This window comes from Zalophus californianus, chromosome X (assembly GCF_009762305.2).
Source record: "Zalophus californianus isolate mZalCal1 chromosome X, mZalCal1.pri.v2, whole genome shotgun sequence".
In the NCBI taxonomy this organism is placed as follows: Eukaryota; Metazoa; Chordata; class Mammalia; order Carnivora; family Otariidae; genus Zalophus; species Zalophus californianus.
This window is the reverse complement of record NC_045612.1, coordinates 108925449-108946314: the sequence shown is the minus strand read 5'-3', so window position 1 is coordinate 108946314 and position 20866 is coordinate 108925449. Positions and strand designations below refer to the sequence as shown.

Here is a 20866-nt window from a genome sequence, read left to right as displayed (position 1 = left end):
ACTGGACCATTTCCGTACACGACACACAAAAAATAGACTCAAAATGGATAAAAGACCTAAATGTGAGACAGGAATCCATCAACATCCTTGAGGAGAACACAGGCAGCAACTAAGGTCAGGAAAATGACCTTCTACCTCAGCCGCAGCAACTTCTTCCTAGACACATCGCCAAAGGCAAGGGAAGCAAGGGCAAAAATGAACTATTGGGACTTCATCAAGATCAAAAGCTTCTGCACAGCAAAGGAAACAGTCCACCAAACCGAAAGACAACCAACAGAATGGGAGAAGATATTTGCAAATGACATATCAGATAAAGGGCTAGTATCCAAAGCCTATTAAGAACTTACCAAACTCAACACCCAAAGAACAAATGATTCAATCAAGAAATGGGCAGAAGACATGAACAGACATTTCTGCAAAGACGACATCCAAATGGCCAACAGACACATGAAAAATTGTTCAACATCACTCGGCATCAGGGAAATCCAAATGAAAACCTTAATAAGATACCACCTCACACCAGTCAGAATAGCTAAAATTAACAAGTCGGAAAGGACAGATGTTGGCAAGGATGTGGAGAGAGGGGAACCCTCCTACACTGTTGTGGGAATGCAAGCTGGTGCAACCACTCTGGAAAACAGTATGGAGGTTCCTCAAAAAGTTGAAAATAGAGCTAGCCTATGACCCAGCAATTGCACTACTGGGTATTTACCCCAAAGATACAGATGTAGTGATCCGAAGGGGTATGTGCACCCCAATGTTTATAGCAGAATGTCCACAATAGCCAAACTATGGAAAGAGCCAAGATGTCCATCAACAGATGAATGTCATTTGCAACGACGTGGATGGAACTAGAGGGTATTATGTTAAGCAAAATAAGTCAGTCAGAGAAAGACAAGTATCATATGATCTCACTGATATGAGGAATTTGAGAAACAAGACAGAGGATCATAGGGGAAAGGAGGAAAAAATGAACCAAGATGAAACCAGAGAGGGAGACAAACCGTAAGAGACTCTTAATCTCAGGAAACAAACTGAGGGTTGCTGGAGTGGTGGGGGGTCGGAGGGACGGGGTGGCTGGGTGATGGACATTGGGGAGGGTATGTGCTATGGTGAGCGCTGTGAACTGTGTAAGACTGATGAATCATAGACCTGTACCCCTGAAACAAATAATACATTATATGTTTAAAAAAAAAGATAGTAGGAAGGGAAAAATGAAGGGCGGGGAAATTGGAGGGGGGAGATGAACCATGAGAGACTATGGACTCTGAGAAACAAACTGAGGGTTCTAGAGGGGAGGGGGTGGGGGGATAGGTTAACCTGGTGATGGCTATTAAAGAGGGCACGTATTGCATGGAGCACTGGGTGTTATACGCAAACAATGAATCATGGAACACTACATCAAAAACTAATATGTAATGTATGGTGATTAACATAATGTAATAAAATAAAATTTAAAAAAAGAAATATTTTAGGGAAAAAACTCTGATATAAATTTCAATTTCTTGACTTGTTTTTAAATTATATTATTTTTTTATTCAAATTTAGGTTAGTTAACACAGTGTAATACTAGTTTCAGGTGTACAATATAGTGATTCGACACTTCCATAGAACACCAGGTGCTCATCACAAGTGCCCTCCTTAATCCCCATCACCTGTTTCACCCATCTCCCCCCCACACCTCCCCTCTGGTAACCATTAGATTGTCTTCTAGAGTTAAGAGTCTGTTTCTTGGCTTGCCTCTTTCTCTTTTTTCCCCCCTTTGCTCATTTGTTTTGTTTCTTAAATTCCACATATGAGTGAAATCATATGGTATTTGTCTTCCTCTGACTGACTTATTTCACTCAGCATAATACACTGTAATTCCATCCACGTTGTTGTAAATGGCAAGATTTCATTCTTTTTGATGGCTGCGTTAATATTCCATGTGTGTGTGTGTGTGTGTGTGTGTGTGTATACCACATCTTTATCCATTCGTTAGTTGATGGACACTTGGGCTGTTTCCATAATTAGGCTTTTGTAGGTATGCTGCTATAAACATCAGGGTGCATGTATCCCTCTGAATTAATATTTTTGGATTCTTTGAGTAAAAACCTAGTAGTGCAATTGTCGGATCATAGGATAGCTCCATATTTAACTTTCTGAGGCACCTCAAACCCAGTAGTGCAATTGTCGGATCATAGGATAGCTCCATGTTTAACTTTCTGAGGCACCTCCATACCGTTTTCCAGAGTGGGTGCACCACTTTACGCTCCCACCAACAGCGTAAGAGGGTTCCCCTTTCTCCGCATCCTCACCAACACCTGTTGTTTCTTGTTAAATGACATTAGCTTTTAAATTAAAAAAGAAAAAAGGGCTTTACAATTGGTAGTTTCAATTCACCAAAATAATGCCAATGAGGTAAGCTTACATAAATGAGTTTTCAAATTATTACTGGCCATAATGCTTAAAATTTAGAAATGCAGATATTATAATCATAGTATGTAACCATGGCATTTTGTGTCAGTTTTTGCCCAAGGTTGAGAAGCAGACCATAGTACTTCCACTTATCACAGTTTCTAGTCTTTGAATCAATTATTTCTACCAAATACCAAGTATTATGCCAAGCAGCTTTCTGTGCACTTGCCGTGACAAGAGTGGTTTCACGAGAGAAGCCCTTGCTCCACCCAGGGAAACTCCTACAGCAAACCTACCTGTAGACGTACGGGGCCCCACCATTAATACAGTGGGTTCTTTCAATTCACCATAAACATTTTATCTGCTAACAACACACATCATTGCAAGAGCCCATCTTTCCACCAAAATCAAAGAACACCGGTTTATAAAGGACTCCCTAACTTTCCTCAGTGTAGAACTGTCTGCCATTAAAAGTGGCCTGAGATACTCAAAAAAGAGCCTAAAGGTAACGGTCTTCGAACTAGGGCACACATATTCCTGGGGATACACCAAGACTTTTTAAGAGATATCCAAACACAAGAAGCTTTAAAGAACTCAATTTCCAGATACTCAATTTGCAAAGGTACTCTTTCCTAAAATTAATGGTCCCAAAGAAAGCCCCTGTGTCCAAAACCACCTTTACTCCACTACCCAAAAGAAAGACACCATCAAAAAAAAAAAAAAAAAAAAAGACACCATCAAGCTCTTACTGTGCTACATTGCAAGGGGCAGGGAGTTAAGGCTTCAGGCCAAACCAAAGGGAAATCTTGCTTAATGACTACTGCAAACACCATGGATCTCTAAAAGCTTCCTGTCTTACAAAGATTTCTGTTATAGGTAAAGCCAGGTGTTGGAAACTAATTATGGTAGAGTGGGGAATAATGCAAATTGTTGCCTAACAACTGTGCCTTTTCATTCTCCTAACTATTGTCAAAGGACCCAAGGATCTTGAGGGATAAGGCCCAGGAATCCAAAGCAAAAGGAGCAATGGAAAGAAATATTGAATGCTAAAAATGGCTTTTTCGTGTAGTTAAGGGTAAGCATTTTTCCAGCTATTCTCAATATTCATATTGAATCCTAGAAATGCCTTTTCTTTTTTAGTTAAGAGTAAGCATTTTTCTCAGCTTTTCACTTCAAAATCATCTCAATAAGGCAAAGCTGTATAGGCTGATACCACTGCATCTTAGAAATGTAACTGGAATATTTTTTAGAATTATCAATTTTCTAAAAATACTTTGGTATAAGCACATGGATAAAACATTTACAGACTTTTTTAAAGATTTCATATGCATTATTTTAAAGGGAAGTTAAAATATATTTTATCAGATCACATTATAAAACTTACTCCATTTATAGATAATCCTTACCTATTTCCTCTTCTAAAATGTGAATTATTTTCTATCTCCTCCTAGCACAAAATATGTACTGCCAAATTATTTTTTAGTAGTATATTCCCTTTTCTATTCTTAAATACATAAGGGAAGTATACCCATGGTATCTAATAAAGATAAGGAAGTCATTTCTGATTTTTACATTCGATTTTATTTAATTTTCCCCAAACCCCAAATGCCAGAGTTTAACACACACACACACACACACACACACACACACTAATATTTAGAGAAGAAATAACATGTCTTTTATCATATGCCTCTCCTTATAAATATGGTACTATTTTACCTATAAATTACATTGCATTACTATAAATTAAGCATGATTTATTGTCTTGCTTACAACTTATTAGAGCTACATAATTTTAATCTTGACTGATTCTATTTCATTCTATTTCATACATGCAATCTATAATGTATTTCTCAGTGGTTTTTATAAGGCTTCCTGAAACACATTAATATATTTGAATTGAAAAGACCTTTTCTCCAGGTTTTTTAGCAGGTTTGACAGTAAGGACTACCTTTGCCAATTAGGTTAGGTGTTTTCTGCAGATTTAGTAAGCAAAACCTGCAGCCCCAAGGTTTCCAGGTTTGTTTTTTTTTAAGTTTTAAGAAAACAAAAAAACCATTTTATCAAAAATTACTGGATTGACAAAGGTATAATGAAATTACCAATATTTTCACCTCCCCAACCCTTTCTAAGTATATCTGGTTAAGCAAATTGCTTTCAAGTAAAAGAGTAAGGGTTATAATTAGGAATCATTGGGTAAGCCTTGGTAAAGCCTTTTTGTTCTACTTCCCAGAAAGAAAGAAAGCAAATGATTCTCACAGCTTGGAAACAAATCTTGCAGGTCAGGTCATTTCTAATCCATTCCTTGCATCAAATTGGAAAGAGGACTTTAATAAATTGTCACTTGATAGACCATTAAAATTATTTTGTTGACAACAAATTATTTTTGCAATACATGGCAAATAACTAAGGAGTTCAAAGTCTGAGTGGCATCACTATAACAAACTTCTTCCATTCCCATCTAAATATTTGTGTAAACAAAATACTTCAGCACTTAAATCTATAATAAGGAAGAAGAGGAATAAAATCAATGCTAAACCCTATCTCATTCTAGCAATAAACATTCATCCACAAATCATAAAGTCCCACTCCTCTCATTTGGAGGAACAAGGATAAAAATACAATGGATGTCTCCACAGAAACAATGGGAGCAAGAAGAGAATGGAGTGAAATATTTAGTATTGAGAGAAAAAAAACCCACCAACCTAGAATTCTGTACCCTGTAAAATTAACCTTCAAAAGAGAAGAAGAAATAAAGACCTCCCCCAACAAACAAAAAATGAGGGAATTTCATTCCAGTAGACCTGCCTTGCAAGAAATGTTTTTAAAATTTCTTCTTTTAAAAAAAAAAAGTTCGGGGCACCTGGGTGGCTCACTCATTAAGCGTCTGCCTTCAGCTCAGGTCATGATCCCAGGGTCCTGGGATCGAGCCCCACATCAGGCTCCCTGCTTGGTGGGGAGCCTGCTTCCCCCTCTCCCACTCCCCCTGCTTGTGTTCCCTCTCTCACTATGTCTCTGTCAAATAAATAAATAAAATATTTAAAAAAATAAAGTTCTTTAGGGAGAAGGAAAATGATGGTTCAGAAATTCAAATTTACATAAAGAAAGGAGGATTCAAGAATGAATAAGATAAAACCTTTTATTTCTCTTATTCTTAATTCATTTAACAGATGAACAATTTTTTCAAAATAGTAACAGCAACAGTATATTCAATTATGAATGAATGACTGCAATCATACAAGGGATGGGAAAGAGGAATAAGAAATATTTTGTTTTGGGGCACCTGGGTGGCTCAGTTGGTTAAGCATCTGCCTTCGGCTCAAGTCATGATCCCAAGGTCCTGGGATCAAGCCCCGCATCAGGCTCCCTGCTCCGTGGGAAGCCTGTTTCTCCCTCTCCCACTCGCCCTGCTGTGTTCACTCTCTCACTGTGTCTCTGTCAAATAAATAAATAAAATCTTTTTAAAAAACTAAAAAAAAGAAATATTTTGTTTTTACAAGGTACTTGTACCAATAGTATAGTGTTGTTTGAAAGTGGACTTGGATTAGTTTAGAATGTATATTATAAACTCTAGGGCAACCACTAAAAAAGTGAAAAAAGAAGTATAATCGATATGCTAAGAAAGGAGAGAAAATGGAATCATATAAAATGCTAAATTAAAACTACAAAAGGCAGGAAAAGTGTGGAAGATACAAGTAGGAACAAAACACAGAGGCAGCAAATAGAAAACAGGGAAAAATAAGGGATATATTAAACCAACTATATCAAAAATCACTTGGAACACATATGGTCTACATTTATCAATTATAAGACAGAGATTGTGATAAAAAACAAGACCCAACTGTATACTGTCTACAAAATACCCACTTTAAATATGAAAACATATATACATTAAAAAGGATCAAGAACATGGAAGTAGGCGCATTAATTTCAGACAGTGTAGACTCCAGAACAAGGAATGTTATCAAGAAAAAAGGGGCATTACATAATGATAAAAGGTTCAATACTCCACAAAGACATAGCAATCCTTAATGTGGATGTGCCGAAAAATAGAGTCAAAATATATGAGGCAAAAACTGTTGTAACTGCAAGGAGAAACAGATGAATCCGCTATAAGAGTTGGAAGCTTTAACACCCCTCTATCAGAAACAGATAGACCTAGCCGACAGAAAATGAACAACGACATAGTTTAACTCAACAGCACCATCAATCAGCCAGATATAATTGGCATCTACTGACTAGTTCATCCAACCACGGCAGAATATACAGCTTTCTCAAGCTCACATGAAGCATTCACCAAGACAGACAACATTCTGGGCCATAAAACACACCATAACACATTTAAAAGAATAGAAATCATACAATGTCTGTTCTCAGACCACAGAGGAATTAAACTAGGAATCAAAAAGAGAAAGATAGCTGGAAAATCCCCAAATACTTGGAGATTAAGTAATGCACTTCTAAATAACACACAGGTAAAAAAAAATAAATCTCAACAGAAATATTTATTTATTTTACTTTTTAAAAATATTTTATTTATTTATTTGACAGAGAGAGACACAGCAAGAGAGGGAACACAAGCAGGGGGAGTGGGGGAGGGAGAAGCAGGCTTCCCACTGAGCAGGGACCCCGATGCGGGGCTTGATCCCAGGACCCCAGTATCATGACCTGAGCCGAAGGCAGATGCTTAACGACTGAGCCACCCAGGAGCCCCATCAACAGAAATATTTAAATCTTTTGAGGTAAATGAAAATGAAAACACAGCTTATCAAAATGTGTGGAATGCAGGGAAAACAGTTTAGAGGGAAATATGTAGCATTAAATGTATAATTGGGGGGCGCCTGGGTGGCTCAGTTGGTTGAGCGACTGCCTTCGGCTCAGGTCATGATCCTGGAGTCCCGGGATCGAGTCCCACATCGGGCTCCCTGCTCAGCGGGGAGTCTGCTTCTCCCTCTGACCCTCTTCCCTCTCGTGCTCTCTCTCATTCTCTCTCTCTCAAATAAATAAAATCTTAAAAAAAAATAAAAATAAATAAATGTATAATTGGGGAAAAAAAACAAAGTCTAAAAAGTCTAAATATCTGAAGTCAATAATCTAAGCTTCCACCTTAGGAAACTAGAAAAAGAAGAGCATATTAAATCCAGAGTAAGCAGAAGAAATACTAAAAATCAGAACAGAAACTAATGAAATTGAAAACAGGAATCAATAGAGAAAAGCTGGTTCTTTCAAAAGATCAATAAAATTTATAAGCCTCTAGTTAAGAAAAAAAAGAAAATACTCAAATTATTAAAATAGGATATTCAAGAGGGGACATTATTGCCGATCTCATGAACATTAAAAGGATAATAAAGGAATATTAAGAGCAACTCCATAATTTGGTAACCTACACAAAATGGACAAATTCCTTGAAAGACACAAGCTGTCAAAACTTACACTAGAAAAATAGACAATCTGAATAGAAATTGAATCAATATCTAATAACCTTCTAAAAGAGAAAACACCAGGCCCAGACGAGTTCACTGGTAAATTCTACCAAACATGTGAGGAATAAACTATACCATTTCTTTACAATCTCTTCCAGAAGACAGAAGCAGAAGGAATACCTCCTAACTCATTCTATGAGACCAGCATTTCCCTAATACCAAAATCAAAAGAAGACATTGTAAGGAAAAAAAACTCAGACCAAGTTGTCTCATGAAAATGGATGCAAAACTGTTCAACAAAATATTAATACCTCAGATCTATCAATATATAAAAAGAATTATATACCATGACCAAGTGGGATTTATCTCAGGTATGCAAGGCTGGTTCAACATTTGAAAATCAATTAATGTAATCCATCACATCAACAGGCTAAAGAGGAAAACCACAAGATCTTATCAATAGATGCAGAAAAGGCATTTGATAAAATCCAATACTCCTTCATGATAAATACTCTCAGAAAACGGAATAGAGAGGAACTTCCTCAACTTGATAAACACTATCTACAAAAAATCTACAGCTAACATCACACTAAATGGAGAGAAAGTTGAAGTTTTCCCGCTAATATCAGGAACAAGGCAATGACATTCCCTCTTACCACTGCTTTTCAACATTGTACTGGAAGTCCTAGCTGGTGCAGTAAGCCAAGAAAAGGAAATAAAAAGTATACAGACTGGGAAGGAAGAAATAGAACCACCTGATATGACCACCTGTGTAGAAAATGTGAAAGAATTTACCAAAAAAATTCCCTAGAACTAATAAGCAACTACAGCAAGGTTGCAGGATACAAGTTTGATATATAAAAGTCAATCACCTTCCTACACACCAGCAATGAACGAGTTTTGAAATTAAGAATGAATTACTATTTACATTAGCCCCTTCCCTCCCCAAAATGAAGTACTTAGGTATAAATCTAACAAAATATGTGCAAGATCTATATGAAGAACCTACAAAACTCTGATGAAAGATATCAAAGAACAAAATAATGGAGAAATATTCTATGTTCATGAATAGGAAGACTCAGTATTGTCAAGATGTCAATGCATCTATAGATTCAACGCAATCCCAATCAAAATAACAGCAACTTATTTTGTAGCAACAACTTGACAAATTGATTCTAAAGTTTATATGGAGGGGCAAAAGATCCAGAACAGCCACATCAATATTGGGGAAGTAGAACACAATTTGAAGGCTCACACTAACCAACTTCAGTATTTACTATAAAGCTAAAGTAATCAAGAAGGTATAGAACTGGTGAGAGAATGGACAAACAGATCAATGGAACAGAAAAGAGAGCCTAGAAATAGACCCACATAAACACAGTCAAAGGAGCAAAGGCAAAACAATACAGCAGAAATTGTGTATTCAACAAATGGTGCTAAAAAACCAGACATCCACATGCAAAAAAAATACTCTAGACACAAATCTTATAATATTCACAAAAATTAACTCAAAAGGGATCACAGATTTAAATGTAAAACACAGAAGTCTAAAACTCCTAGCAGAAAACCTAGATGACCCTGGGTACGGCAGTGATTTTTAGATACAACACGAAAGACACGGACCATCGAAAACAAAAGTACTAAACTGGACTTAGTTAAAATTAGGAACTGTGGCCCTGTGAAAGACTGGAATGACATTCCCACAGGCTGGGAAAAAATAATTAAAAAAGATAGAAGAGATAAAGGACTGTTATCCAAACTAATCAAGGAACACTTAAAACCCAATAAGAAAATGAACAACCAGATTTAAAAATTGACAAAAGATCTGAACACACACCTCACCAAAGAAGATATACAGATGGCAAGTAAGCATATGAAAAGATGTTCAATATCTTATGTCACCAGGGAATTGAAAACTAAGACAACAATGAAATACCCCTATAGACCTATTACAATGGCCACAATGCAAAACACTGACAGCACCAAATGCTGGTGAGGGTATGGAGCAATGGTAACTCTCACGCACTGCTGCAGGAAATGCAAGGTGGGGCAGCCACTTTGGAACAGCTTGGCAGTTTTGTACAAAGCTTAACATACTGTTATTTTTTTAAGATTTTATTTATTTTAGAGAAAGAGAGAGAGAGTGCACACGTGCAAGTGGGAGGGAGAGGGGGAGAGCCTCAAGCAGACCCTGCACTGATCACAGAGCCCAACTTGGGGCTCCATCCCACAACCCTGGGATCATGACCTGAGCTGAAACCAAGAGTCAGACACTCAACCAACTGAACCACCCAGGAGCCCCAAAACTTAACACACGATCCAGCAATCATGCTCCTTGGTTGGTATTTACCCAAAGGAGTTGAAAACCTATGTCCACATAAAAACTTGCATACGGATGTTTATAGCAGCTTTATTCATAATTGCCAAAACTTGGGAGCAACCCAGTTTTACTTAAGTAAATGGACGAACTGTGGTACATCCAGACAATGGAGTATTATTTTATTATTCAGCACTAACTAGTGAACTAGCAAGCCATGAAGAGACATGGAGGAACCTTAAATATGTATCACTGAGTGAAAAAAGCCAATCTGAAAAAGGTACCTACTGTAAAATTCCAATTATATAACATTCTGGAAAAAAACTATAGAGATGGTAAGAAGATAAGTGGTTGCCACGGGCTGGGAGGAGAGATGGATGAATAGGCAGAGCACAGAGAGTTTTTAAGGCAGTGAAACTAATTTTGTACAACATGACAATAGCAGATACATGTTGTTATACATTTGCCAAAACCCATAGAATGTGCCACACTAAGAGAAAAGTCTAACATCAGCTGTGGACTCTGGGTAACGATGATGTGTCAGTGTAGGTTACATTGGACTGTAACCAATGTATCAGTCTGGTCTGGGATGTTGATGACGAGGGAGGCTATGCATATTTGGGCATATGGTAATTCTCTGTATTTTCTGCTCAATTTTGCTGTGAACATAAAACTTCCCTAAAAAAATGTTTATTGAGGGGATGCCTGGGTGGCTCAGTTGGTTAAGCATCTGCCTTCGGCTCAGGTCATGTTCCAGGGTCCTGGGATCAAGCCCTACATTGGGCTCCTTGCTCAGCGGGGAGTCTGCTTCTCCCTCTCCCACTCCCCCTGCTTCTGTGCTCTCTCTCTCTGACAGGTAAATAAATAAAATCTTTAAAAAAAATTTGTTGAGGTTTGAAAATGTCAACACTTACAATATTAAAGAAATTACGTCTTTTACAACTATTTAAACTTAGAATAGAAGGGGCACCTGGGTGGCTCAGTCGGTTAAGCATCTGCCTTAGGCTTGGGTCATGATCCCAGGGTCTTGGGATCGAGCCCCGCATCAGGCTCCCTGCTCAGGGGGGAGCCTGCTTCTCCCTCCCCTCCCTGCTTGTGCTCTCTCTCACTAACTCTGTCTCTCTCTCTCCCAAATAAATAAATAAAATCTTAAAAAATAAAAATAAACTTAGGATAGAAAATTTTAGATGTCAACTTAAAAAAACTGCAAAAAGGTATTTAGTTTTTCAAAATTCTTTTAGGGATTGTGGGGAACAAAGTTTGAAGACTCCTAGTCTAAGACAATGTTTATCAGCAGGGGCCTCATCATCTCCTAGGAAGCATTTCAGGAAATTGGTGGGGCATCTTTAGTTGCATGATTGGAGGCAGCTACTGGCATTTAGTGGGAAAGGTGCCAACGATGCTAAACATCTTGCAAGGTGTGGGGCAGCTTCGTGGGAGATTTTTGGCACAACACGCAGGATTTCTGAATGACCCTGCACTACTGTTTTAAATCATTCGCGTCTAGAAACTAACTTTGTTTTTCTTCTCATCACAAAGCATTTCTAGAACAGCTGGGATAGATGCTGCATTTTAGAGGAAGGCAACTGCTACACAGCTCAAAGGAAGACTGTACTTGTCCACAATTTTATCCAAACATGTTTGCTACAGTGATGCCCCTCACAGTAAGTGAGCTCTGATACCATGCCCCTGGTATCACCCTAACGTGATCACCCACAGCTATGGCGGGTGTTCCCACTAAGCGTGACCCACATCAAACCACCTCCCAACTTGGGTCACCAAAACACCGCAGACGTCTCCCCAGGGCCTCAGCAGCTCAGGTCCACACTCCAGGTGGTAGTGCTCCTTCTAGAAATGGTTTTCCACTCGAGATAAACGGAAATGAACAACAGATGGGTTCTCTGCCTGCCTTGGGTGCCCTCTGCATGACTTGTCCAGTACTCACTGCCTTTTATCATCTCTTCCTTCTGGAAAGAACTCCATTCAATAACCACGTCGTCACCATCCTCAGTAAAATCTGTAGAAAGGTGCCTCTCAAATATCCAAAACATAGTCTTAAACTTGCAGAAGGTAACAAAATACTTTAAAAACAGAGTCATGGGGGCACCTGGGTGGCTCAGTCGTTAAACGTCTGCCTTCAGCTCAGGACATGGTCCCGGGGTCCTGGGATCGAACCCTGCATCGGGCTCCCTGCTCTGCGGGAAGTCTGCGTCTCCCTCTCCCACTTCCCCTGCTTGTGTTCCCGCTCTCACTGTGTCTCTCTCTGTCAAATAAATAAAATCTTAAAAAAACAAAAAACAAAAAACAGAGACATGGTCTCTTAACAGCACCTTTTTCCTCACAGTAGGGGTTTCAGGGTTGACAATGCCTAGTTCAGCTAATGGCACAAAAACTGATCACCATGAAAGGCTATGGTGCTTCCAGAAGCTACAGAGGTGAGATGCAGGTGTCCCCAGGCAGGCACTATCCCCTTTACCCAAACTGAAATGGGTAGTAGGCCTTCTGGAGGAGGAAAGTTTCCATCCACATCCAACCACCCTTCTTCCACAAGCTTATGAAGCCATTTTCTTCACTGTGAACCAAAATTACCCAGGTATCTAAATCTCCATTTCTTTAACACACAATACATAAGCTCCATTAACTAGGTTATCATCAGCCACTACACTTAGCACAGCAGCATCCGAAGTGCTGTGGGCCACACAAAGCAAACAGACAATGACCTTGTTTACCCTTAATCATCCTTAAGCCCCTCAGCTCTCTAGGATTTGAAATCAAAATAACATTGCTTTTCTCCTAACCTTCCAGAAAATTTTAGAAACGTAAATTTGATCATGCCTCAATCACAAGAAGAAAGGCATTAATGGGAAACATGAAGCGGTTGCACTTGGTGGTATTATTAGTCTGTCTCTCTCTGGGAGTCAGTGGTGTCTAATCCCATGATGTAATTTCCCCTATGGCTGTTTAAACGTCACGTTAAATTTCAGACAGCCAACAAGTGAGCCAGTATCAGCTGAAGTGGGAGTAATAACCATGTGAGATTTTAATAATGGAACTCTGAAAGGGATCCTTTTCAGGAGGCACATTATAAAGGGATTTTCTAGACAAAGAGAAAATGCAATTCTTACCTCCAACCAACAAGTAGCTGTTGGGAAACAGTGTTTTTGCTTGCATAAGTGCCCTTGCATGACCGGAATGGAAGAGGTCAAATATTCCATCCGCATAGACTCTGACAGGCCTGTCAACTGTGGAAGAAACAAAGTGTCATCAACACAACCGCAGAATAAGGCAGCCCTGTGACCTGATGCTTCTGTCCTCGGGACACCAGTGTGAGGAGGTTTACCTGGATAAAACACCATGTCTGGGTACCATCAGTCTCTTATTAGGGCACACAGTGACTTCTACAAAGAGGCTCTTCGGAGGCTAGCAAAGTGGAATAAAAACAGAACTAAGAGTGACCCAGAACACACATTTTAAGCCAACAGGAGAGACAAACACAAAGCGGCCCGGAGTTCTCTGAACCCAGAGTCGAGTCTGGGGTGTCTGAGCAGGCCGATTCAGACAGCCCAGGCATCAACAAAGGGTTGGCAGAGTCAGCCCAGCGGGGCTATCGAGGCAGGAGTAACCGAGTCGCTTAATGAAGAGGAAAAACGACTTCATTCTTGACTCGGGCAGTCCTGAATGAAGGCCCCCGAGATCCGCTACCCAAGGCAGCATCGCGCGGGAGTCTGCTCGTGCAGCTCCGGGAGACAGGCGCGCGCCTTTCCTCCCAGCTCCAGGCCCCACCGGAAGACCGGAAGACCGGAAGCCCGGAAGCAGCTGTGGCGGTACGTGTACCACAGGAACGCGCGAATGCTGCCAACCTGGGCTTACTTCCCTCCAGGGCGCCGCACTGCACGAAGCTCACTCCCTAACCTCTTTGGCATCATAAGAGATGGGGGGGGGCACGTGCCCCAAAGACAGAAGAGTCAGGTGACATGTGGGGGTGGCCCTCAGTGTTGCAGGCCAGCGACCAACACTACAGTCCCTCTGAGGGACAAAGGTCAAGAGAGAAGAGGCCTCACGAGACATTCTCACGGGGCCATATGGTGCTCTGGGAAGTGCCATTCCATGACAAAGGGATACGTTCAGCACAGCCCCCTGGGAGCCAGGCGACGGCACTAGGAACTACAGGATGACACTTTGCTGAGACAGCCCAAAGACCCACCTCCTCCAACAACACGGAGACATTGGGGGTAGAGGGGTTGGGTGCCAACTTTTACACCATTCTGGACTATCGACAAGGGAACTAGGAAGTGAAAATATGGCAAACTGAACATATATGCATTTATTTCCACTTTCTCCCAAATAACACAAGAATTACAGGTAAAGAATTAAAAAGGTATATGCCCCCCCAAATAAATTAAAAGGTATAATCCCCCAGGGCAGAGGAAACAAGAAAGGCAATGACAGTGGATGAGAGATGTGCACAACATTTTGGAAAGTTAAGATCATCAAACGGTGAGTGTCTGTAGGAAACAAGAATTGGGGTTAGGGCAGGTAGGGAAAGGGATTGTTGAGTCACTGGGTGTTTTGTTTTTTTTTTTTTAATAAGCCTAAGAGTCCTACTGACTTTTTCCAGTACATGCATGTATTATAATGATGTTATAAAAATAAATTTAAAAAAGAATGCAAACTTTTGGTGAATGATTTTTAAGACAGATTTAAAATTGTGATTACTTCTTGATGTAGTACAACCTCATTAATTTGGCATATAAATTAAAAGGAATGTTACATTAATAGATTCAGATGGTACAATGTTTCTAATAAATTAAATTTCTCTAATAAAAAAGAACTCGAGAGACTTTATGTCAGATCGGGAATTGCAATTATTCCCAATTATACACCATTCTGAACAAACAGAATTGCCTTCACAGGATTATACTGGATTCTAAATACGGCATGGTAAATAGAAAATGCTTTGAAATAACAAACTGTCTAATGAGGGATCCTTGGTTTCAATGTTCTTATTCAATTTGAATTCAATTGAGGAAAATTTGTTTTAAGATATAAATCCCAGGGGAAAGCAGATGGCAGTTTTGCAAAACTTTTTGTTATTGATTCAGAGGTGATCAAGATAAATGAATTCAGGAAGCAGGGAGGAAAGAAAAGTAAAGAAAGATGACATAATTACCGAGAAAAAGACCATTTAGTAAATCTTTGAAGAGTATTTGTGGAGTTGATTTTGCAATAAGCTCACTTTTTAAAATTGTAGCGTGTCAGCAATTTCCAGACTGGGAAACAGGACCAAAAAAAACAACACCCCAAACCAAAAACCAATCTTAACAAATGAGTGCTTCAAGAAAAAAAAAAAAAGACAAAGAAAGATGGAATGGAAGTGGGTCTGCAGATGAGAGATTGAAAAGATTTATCAAGGGGTGCCTGGGTGGTTCAGTTGTTAAGCAGCTCAGGTCTCGATCCCAGGGTCCTGGGGATCAAGCCCCGCATCGGGCTCACTGCTCGGCAGGAAGCCTGCTTCTCCCTCTCCCACTCCCCCTGCTTGTGTTCCCTCTCTCGCTGTGTCTCTCTGTCAAATAAATAAATAAAATCTTTAAAAATAAAAGACTTATCAACATATTGAATGTATAGATATTATTTGGATTTGGGTTCAAATTAACTATCAGTAAATGAGGACATAAGATAATCAGAAATTGGAACACTGGATATTTGGTGATATTAAAGAATTACTGTTAATTTTTAGGTGAAAAAATGGTATAATGATTATGTTTTTAAAAACTGGTTTTTAAAGACCTTTATACAGAAATATTTATGGATGGAATGATAGGAAGCGCAGGGCTTTGTTTCAAATAATTCAAGAAGGGGCAGTGGATGGGGGCATGCATGGGGTAAGACTGGCATGGGGTGGTGGTTGTTAGCTATAGATGACAGACACATGAAGGTTCATTATATTGTTCTACCTTTGTGTATGTATGAAATTCTCTACAATAAAGTTTTTAAGAGTGTGGCTTTTTTTACTTTGTATGTTTATTTCTTTTATTCTTTTGTTTCAGATTTTTCTGGACATCTTTTTAAGCATTTGGGCATTCTCCAGAGCATCTATGTTGGGAACCACTGGCTGGTGAAGCTGGAGGTCTGGCAATGACCCCGAGTGGGAACCCAACTACACCATGGCCATGGTGGAGAGACCTTAAGGGGCCTCCCAGGGATCCCTGCCACCTGGTGTCTATGCCTTGGTGCCAACTCCTCCCTTTGAAATGTGAGTGGGGCGGGCGCCTGTGTGGTTCAGTTGGTTAAGCAACTGCCTTCGGCTCGGGTCCTGATCCCAGGGTCCTGGGATGGAGCCCCGCATCTCGCTCCCTGCTCAGCAGGGGAGCCTGCTTCTCCCTCTCCCTCCACCTGCCACTCCCCCTGCTTGTGCTCGCTCTCATTGTCAAATAAATAAATAAATAAAATCTTTAAAAAAAAATGAAATGCGAGTAGGACCTGTGACTTATTTCTAACCAGTTGAGTATGGCAAAGAGGTTGGATGGCACTCCCATGATTACATTACACTATGTAAGATTCACTCTTTCTCTCCCGGTGGCTTTGAAGAAGGAAGCTATCGTGTTGTGATAGGGCCACATGGCAAGGAACTGCAGGTGTCTCCTAGGGGCTGAGGGTGGCCTCTGGCTGACAACCAGCAAAAAGCTAGATCTTTAGTCTTAGAGCTGCAAGGAAACAACCTGAGTGAGCTTGGAAACAGGTCTATCACCATCAAGCCTCCAGGTGAGAGATGAGTCCTGGGTGACACCTTAAACACAACCTTGCGGGACCCTGAGCAGAGGACTCCGTTTAGCCAGGCTCCCGGCCCACAGAAATTATGACGTAATAAATCTGCATTGTTTTAAGCCACTAATTCTGTGACAGTGTGTTATGCAGCATAGAAAATGAATACAATGGCATTATAAATTTTCTGCCCACAGACAATTATAAATTCTTAGAAGTATTTCAAATAAATTGCTGTTTATCCTGAATGGACAGAGTGAGGTCTAGCAGATAAATGTGATGTTCTGGTAAAATGCCTATCTGTATAGCACATGTCGATTGCTATGTTCCAAATAATTTCCATATAATGAACTACACATAACACCAAAACGATGCTGAATATTTGCTTAAGAATCATGGATACAGGGGCGCCTGGGTGGCTCAGTCGTTAAGCGTCTGCCTTCGGCTCAGGTCATGATCCCGGGGTCCTAGGACCGAGCCCCACATCGGGCTCCCTGCTCAGTGGGGAGTCTGCTTCTCCCTCTCCCACTCCTCCTGCTTGTGTTCCCTCTCTCACTGTGTCTCTCTGTCAAAAAATAAATAAAATCTTAAAAAAAAAAATCATGGATACAAATAATGACCATGGTATAGTATTGTGGGGAAATCTGACTTTTTTTTTTAACTTCCTGGATCTTACACTGCAAATTTTTCTAAGTTATTCAGCCCTTATAAACAAATGAAATGGTGAGGGGGCTGTGCTTGCCTCACACCATATATGAAAATTAACTCAAAATGGATCATAGATCTAAATGTATGGACTAAAGTTGTAAAACTTGTAGAAGAAATGGGGAGAGAATCTTAGTGACTATGGGTTTGGCAAAAATTTCTTCAATAGGGGGCACCTGGGTGGCTCAGTCTGTTAAGCCTCTGACTTCAGCTCAGGTCATAACCTCAGGGTCCTGGGATCGAGCCCCTTGTCATGTCAGGCTCCCTGGTCAGCGGGGAGTCTGCTTCTCCCTCTCCCTCTGCTCTTCCCCCCCACTCATGCTCACTCTCTAGCTCTCTCTCAAATAAATAAAATCTTTAAAAAAATTTCTTGAATAGGCCCCAAAAGGACACATTATAAAGCCAAAAAATAACAATAAATTGAACCTTACTTCAAACTCACATCTTCAAAAGACATTTTTACAAAAATACAAAGGCAAGTCAGACAGGGAGAAAATATTTGCAAAATATATATCTGAACTAAGCCTTGTATCTAGAATACAAAAGAACTGTCAAAACTCAATAAGAAATACCTCATTTTAAAAAGGGCAAGAAATTTGAACAGACACTTCACCAAAGAAAATAAATATATGAATGGCAAATAAGATCATGAAAAGATCTTTAATATCATTAGTTATCAGGGAAATAGAAATTAAAGCTAGAATGATAGACTACTCCATACCCCTAGAATAGCTAAGAGTTTAAAAATATATTGACCCTACCAATTCTTGGCGAGGGTATAGAGCAACTGGAACTCTCGAACAATGCCAGTGGGAACGTAAAATGGTACGATCACGCCGCAAAGCAGTTGGGCAGTTAGAAAAAGTTGAACATCCACCTACCATATGGCCGGACACAAGGCAATCACCAACTGCATTATACCTGAACTCACATTTTGGTGGGCTGTGTTATGGCTTTTCTTGGTATTCCTTCAGACTCAGGCAACAACAAATGGGTGACTATTCATTTTTGATTATGGCTTTTAACCTACATTTAAACAGTGCTTTAAAAGTCCGTATGATTTACCAAGCACCTATCTTTCACTCAATCTTTGCATCAATTCTAATGTGTGTGGGAGAGAATGGACTTACTATCCTTATTTCATAGAGGGGCAATGGAAGCTCAGCCTAGTTAAGCAGCTTACCCAATATCATACAATGAAGCTGTGACGAAATGCGAGTACGAGCCAAACTTCACTGCCCTTTCTTCTAACTCATGGCGCCTTCCAGAAAGCTACATTCCAATATGAATTCTTTTTAAAAAGAGAGGGATTAGTACTAAACACCCACTAACTACGGTCACTAGTATTGTTTTTGTGTACAATTGATGTGCAAAAATGGTGGCACAAAAATTAGCCCTTAAAAATCTAATAGTTACATATTCTATCAAGTTTACAATAGCTTTATATAAACTTGATAATTTCCTTCTACTTATAGCCAGCTTTTACTGATAGTGATTGATGTTAACTATTTAAATTTTAAAAAAGTATATTTAGGGGCGCCTGGGTGGCACAGTTGGTTAAGCATCTGACTCTTGGGTTCGGCTCAGGTCCTGATCTCAGGGTCGTGGTGTGGGATCGAGGCCCACGTCAGGCTCCGCGCTCAGTGCCAAGTGTGCTCAGATTCTCTCTCCCTCTATCCCTCCTGCTCGTGCTCTCTCTCGCTTGCTCTCTCTAAAATAAATAAGTAACTCTTTTCAAAAAAGGGTATATTTAAAGAAAATTATAGTACAGGTGCACACAAATAAGGCAAAATTCATTGAGGTAGTTCTTGAAAAAATGAATTTGGCAAACTCTACACACTGTGGAAATGGAACAATACAAATCCCCCTTTGAGAAAGAAAATAGGCAATTAGAACTGAATTTCCTTTTAAGATAAAAGGCAGCTGTGATGAAAAGGGACCTATGAAACAATCACTTGGACTTCTCCTTTATCTGAAGACAGAGTAGTGATTCTTGGTCTCTGATAGATATGAAACCTTGCAGGTTCATAGTTCCACAGCTGGACTAATTGAGCTCAGATCAAAGGTGCCAATTCCAATTGTTCTACTGTGTTCCTTCTCTTGTGGCTCACAGAGAACGTACAGGAGCTAAGAGCGATGAGCAGAGTTTCTTATTACCTCTTTTAGAATTTATATGCCAGCCCCTCTTTGGGCAGACCGACAATTGTGCAACATATTGTAGGCAATTGTACTAAGTCATAAAATAGGGCCAGTGAAGGAGATAAAGACTTGTTATAACTATAATCTTGAAGTACATTATAAACCCCAAATGTGGGTCTGTTTTGTCTTTTTGATGGAATGCTCAAGACAGCACCACAAAAAGGTAATTACTTAGTAGTCTTGAAAATTACCAAACGTTCCAAAAAAGCAATGATGTTTTTCTTGTTTTCTACTAACAGCACAATGCCCCAACAATTATATTTGGATAATCTCCCTGTCACTCCCTCCAGTCATTACCAACAGTTACTCTTCGTCAGTGGTTCTGGCAGTGGGGTCCCAGGATAGGCAGCATCAGCAGGGAACTCGTTAAGGGATGCACCATCCCCAGCCCCACCCCCACCCCAGATCTGCTCCATCACACACCTGGCAGGTGATAGCTGCTTGAACAAGGCAGAGGATTCGAAGCAGCGATGAGGACCACTACTGTAATAAAACAATGGTTATCAGAGTGTGGTCTAAGACTATCACGTGCCTTCTACTAATCAAAGAACTGACATCTTGTCACATTTTTACATGGATGCTAGACATTCTAAATAAAGGAGTTTCTAACAAAAATGGGGCCCTCCCCCTCTCTGCCAGCCAGGTGCCCATCAACATCACAAATTCTCTTGGATAACTTCCCAGGGTCCTCACCTGAGACAACAGGAGACTTTCTCTCCTAGTACGAAAAGTTCACCTCTGCTCCATCTCACTCCTGCAGAGACCCATGTTCTACAGAGCCCACGACACAGCTGTTTCAAAATGCACCACCATCTTATTCTAACTTGGTTCTTGGCATTTAAACCGCTTGGCAGTCAGACAACATACTGGTGCACAATGTAATCCCATCAGCTTGACGCCAGCTCAGAGCATCACAGCCAACTCTGATTTTATTCCTGAAGGCAAGCTCCTCCTCTTGTCCCAAACTTCCATTCATTCACTCAGTCACTCACAAAGTATTTACTGAGCACACAGGATTTGACAAGAAGGTCTCTAGGTGCTGGTGAAACAGCAGTGGGCGAGG

General features: G+C 40.1%; 1 protein-coding gene across 6 annotated transcripts in view; it reads right to left on the bottom strand.

The window, feature by feature from the left end:
* PCYT1B (phosphate cytidylyltransferase 1, choline, beta) overlaps positions 1 to 20555 on the bottom strand; it is an 80469-nt gene extending 59914 nt beyond the window's left edge. For 2 of the 6 annotated variants that reach the window (XM_035725830.1, XM_035725833.1), the window contains exons 1-2: positions 13478 to 13627; positions 13263 to 13379 (exon numbers count right to left, since the gene is read on the bottom strand). In XM_035725830.1, coding sequence (XP_035581723.1) covers positions 13263 to 13379; positions 13478 to 13493 — 133 coding nt within the window. In that variant the 5' untranslated portion in view covers positions 13494 to 13627. Of the gene's footprint in view, positions 1 to 13262; positions 13380 to 13477; positions 13629 to 20496 lie in introns of those variants that run through there. The other 4 variants (XM_035725832.1, XM_035725829.1, XM_035725828.1 and 1 more) reach the window with 4 other exon arrangements.
* Positions 20556 to 20866: the final 311 nt, after the last annotated feature.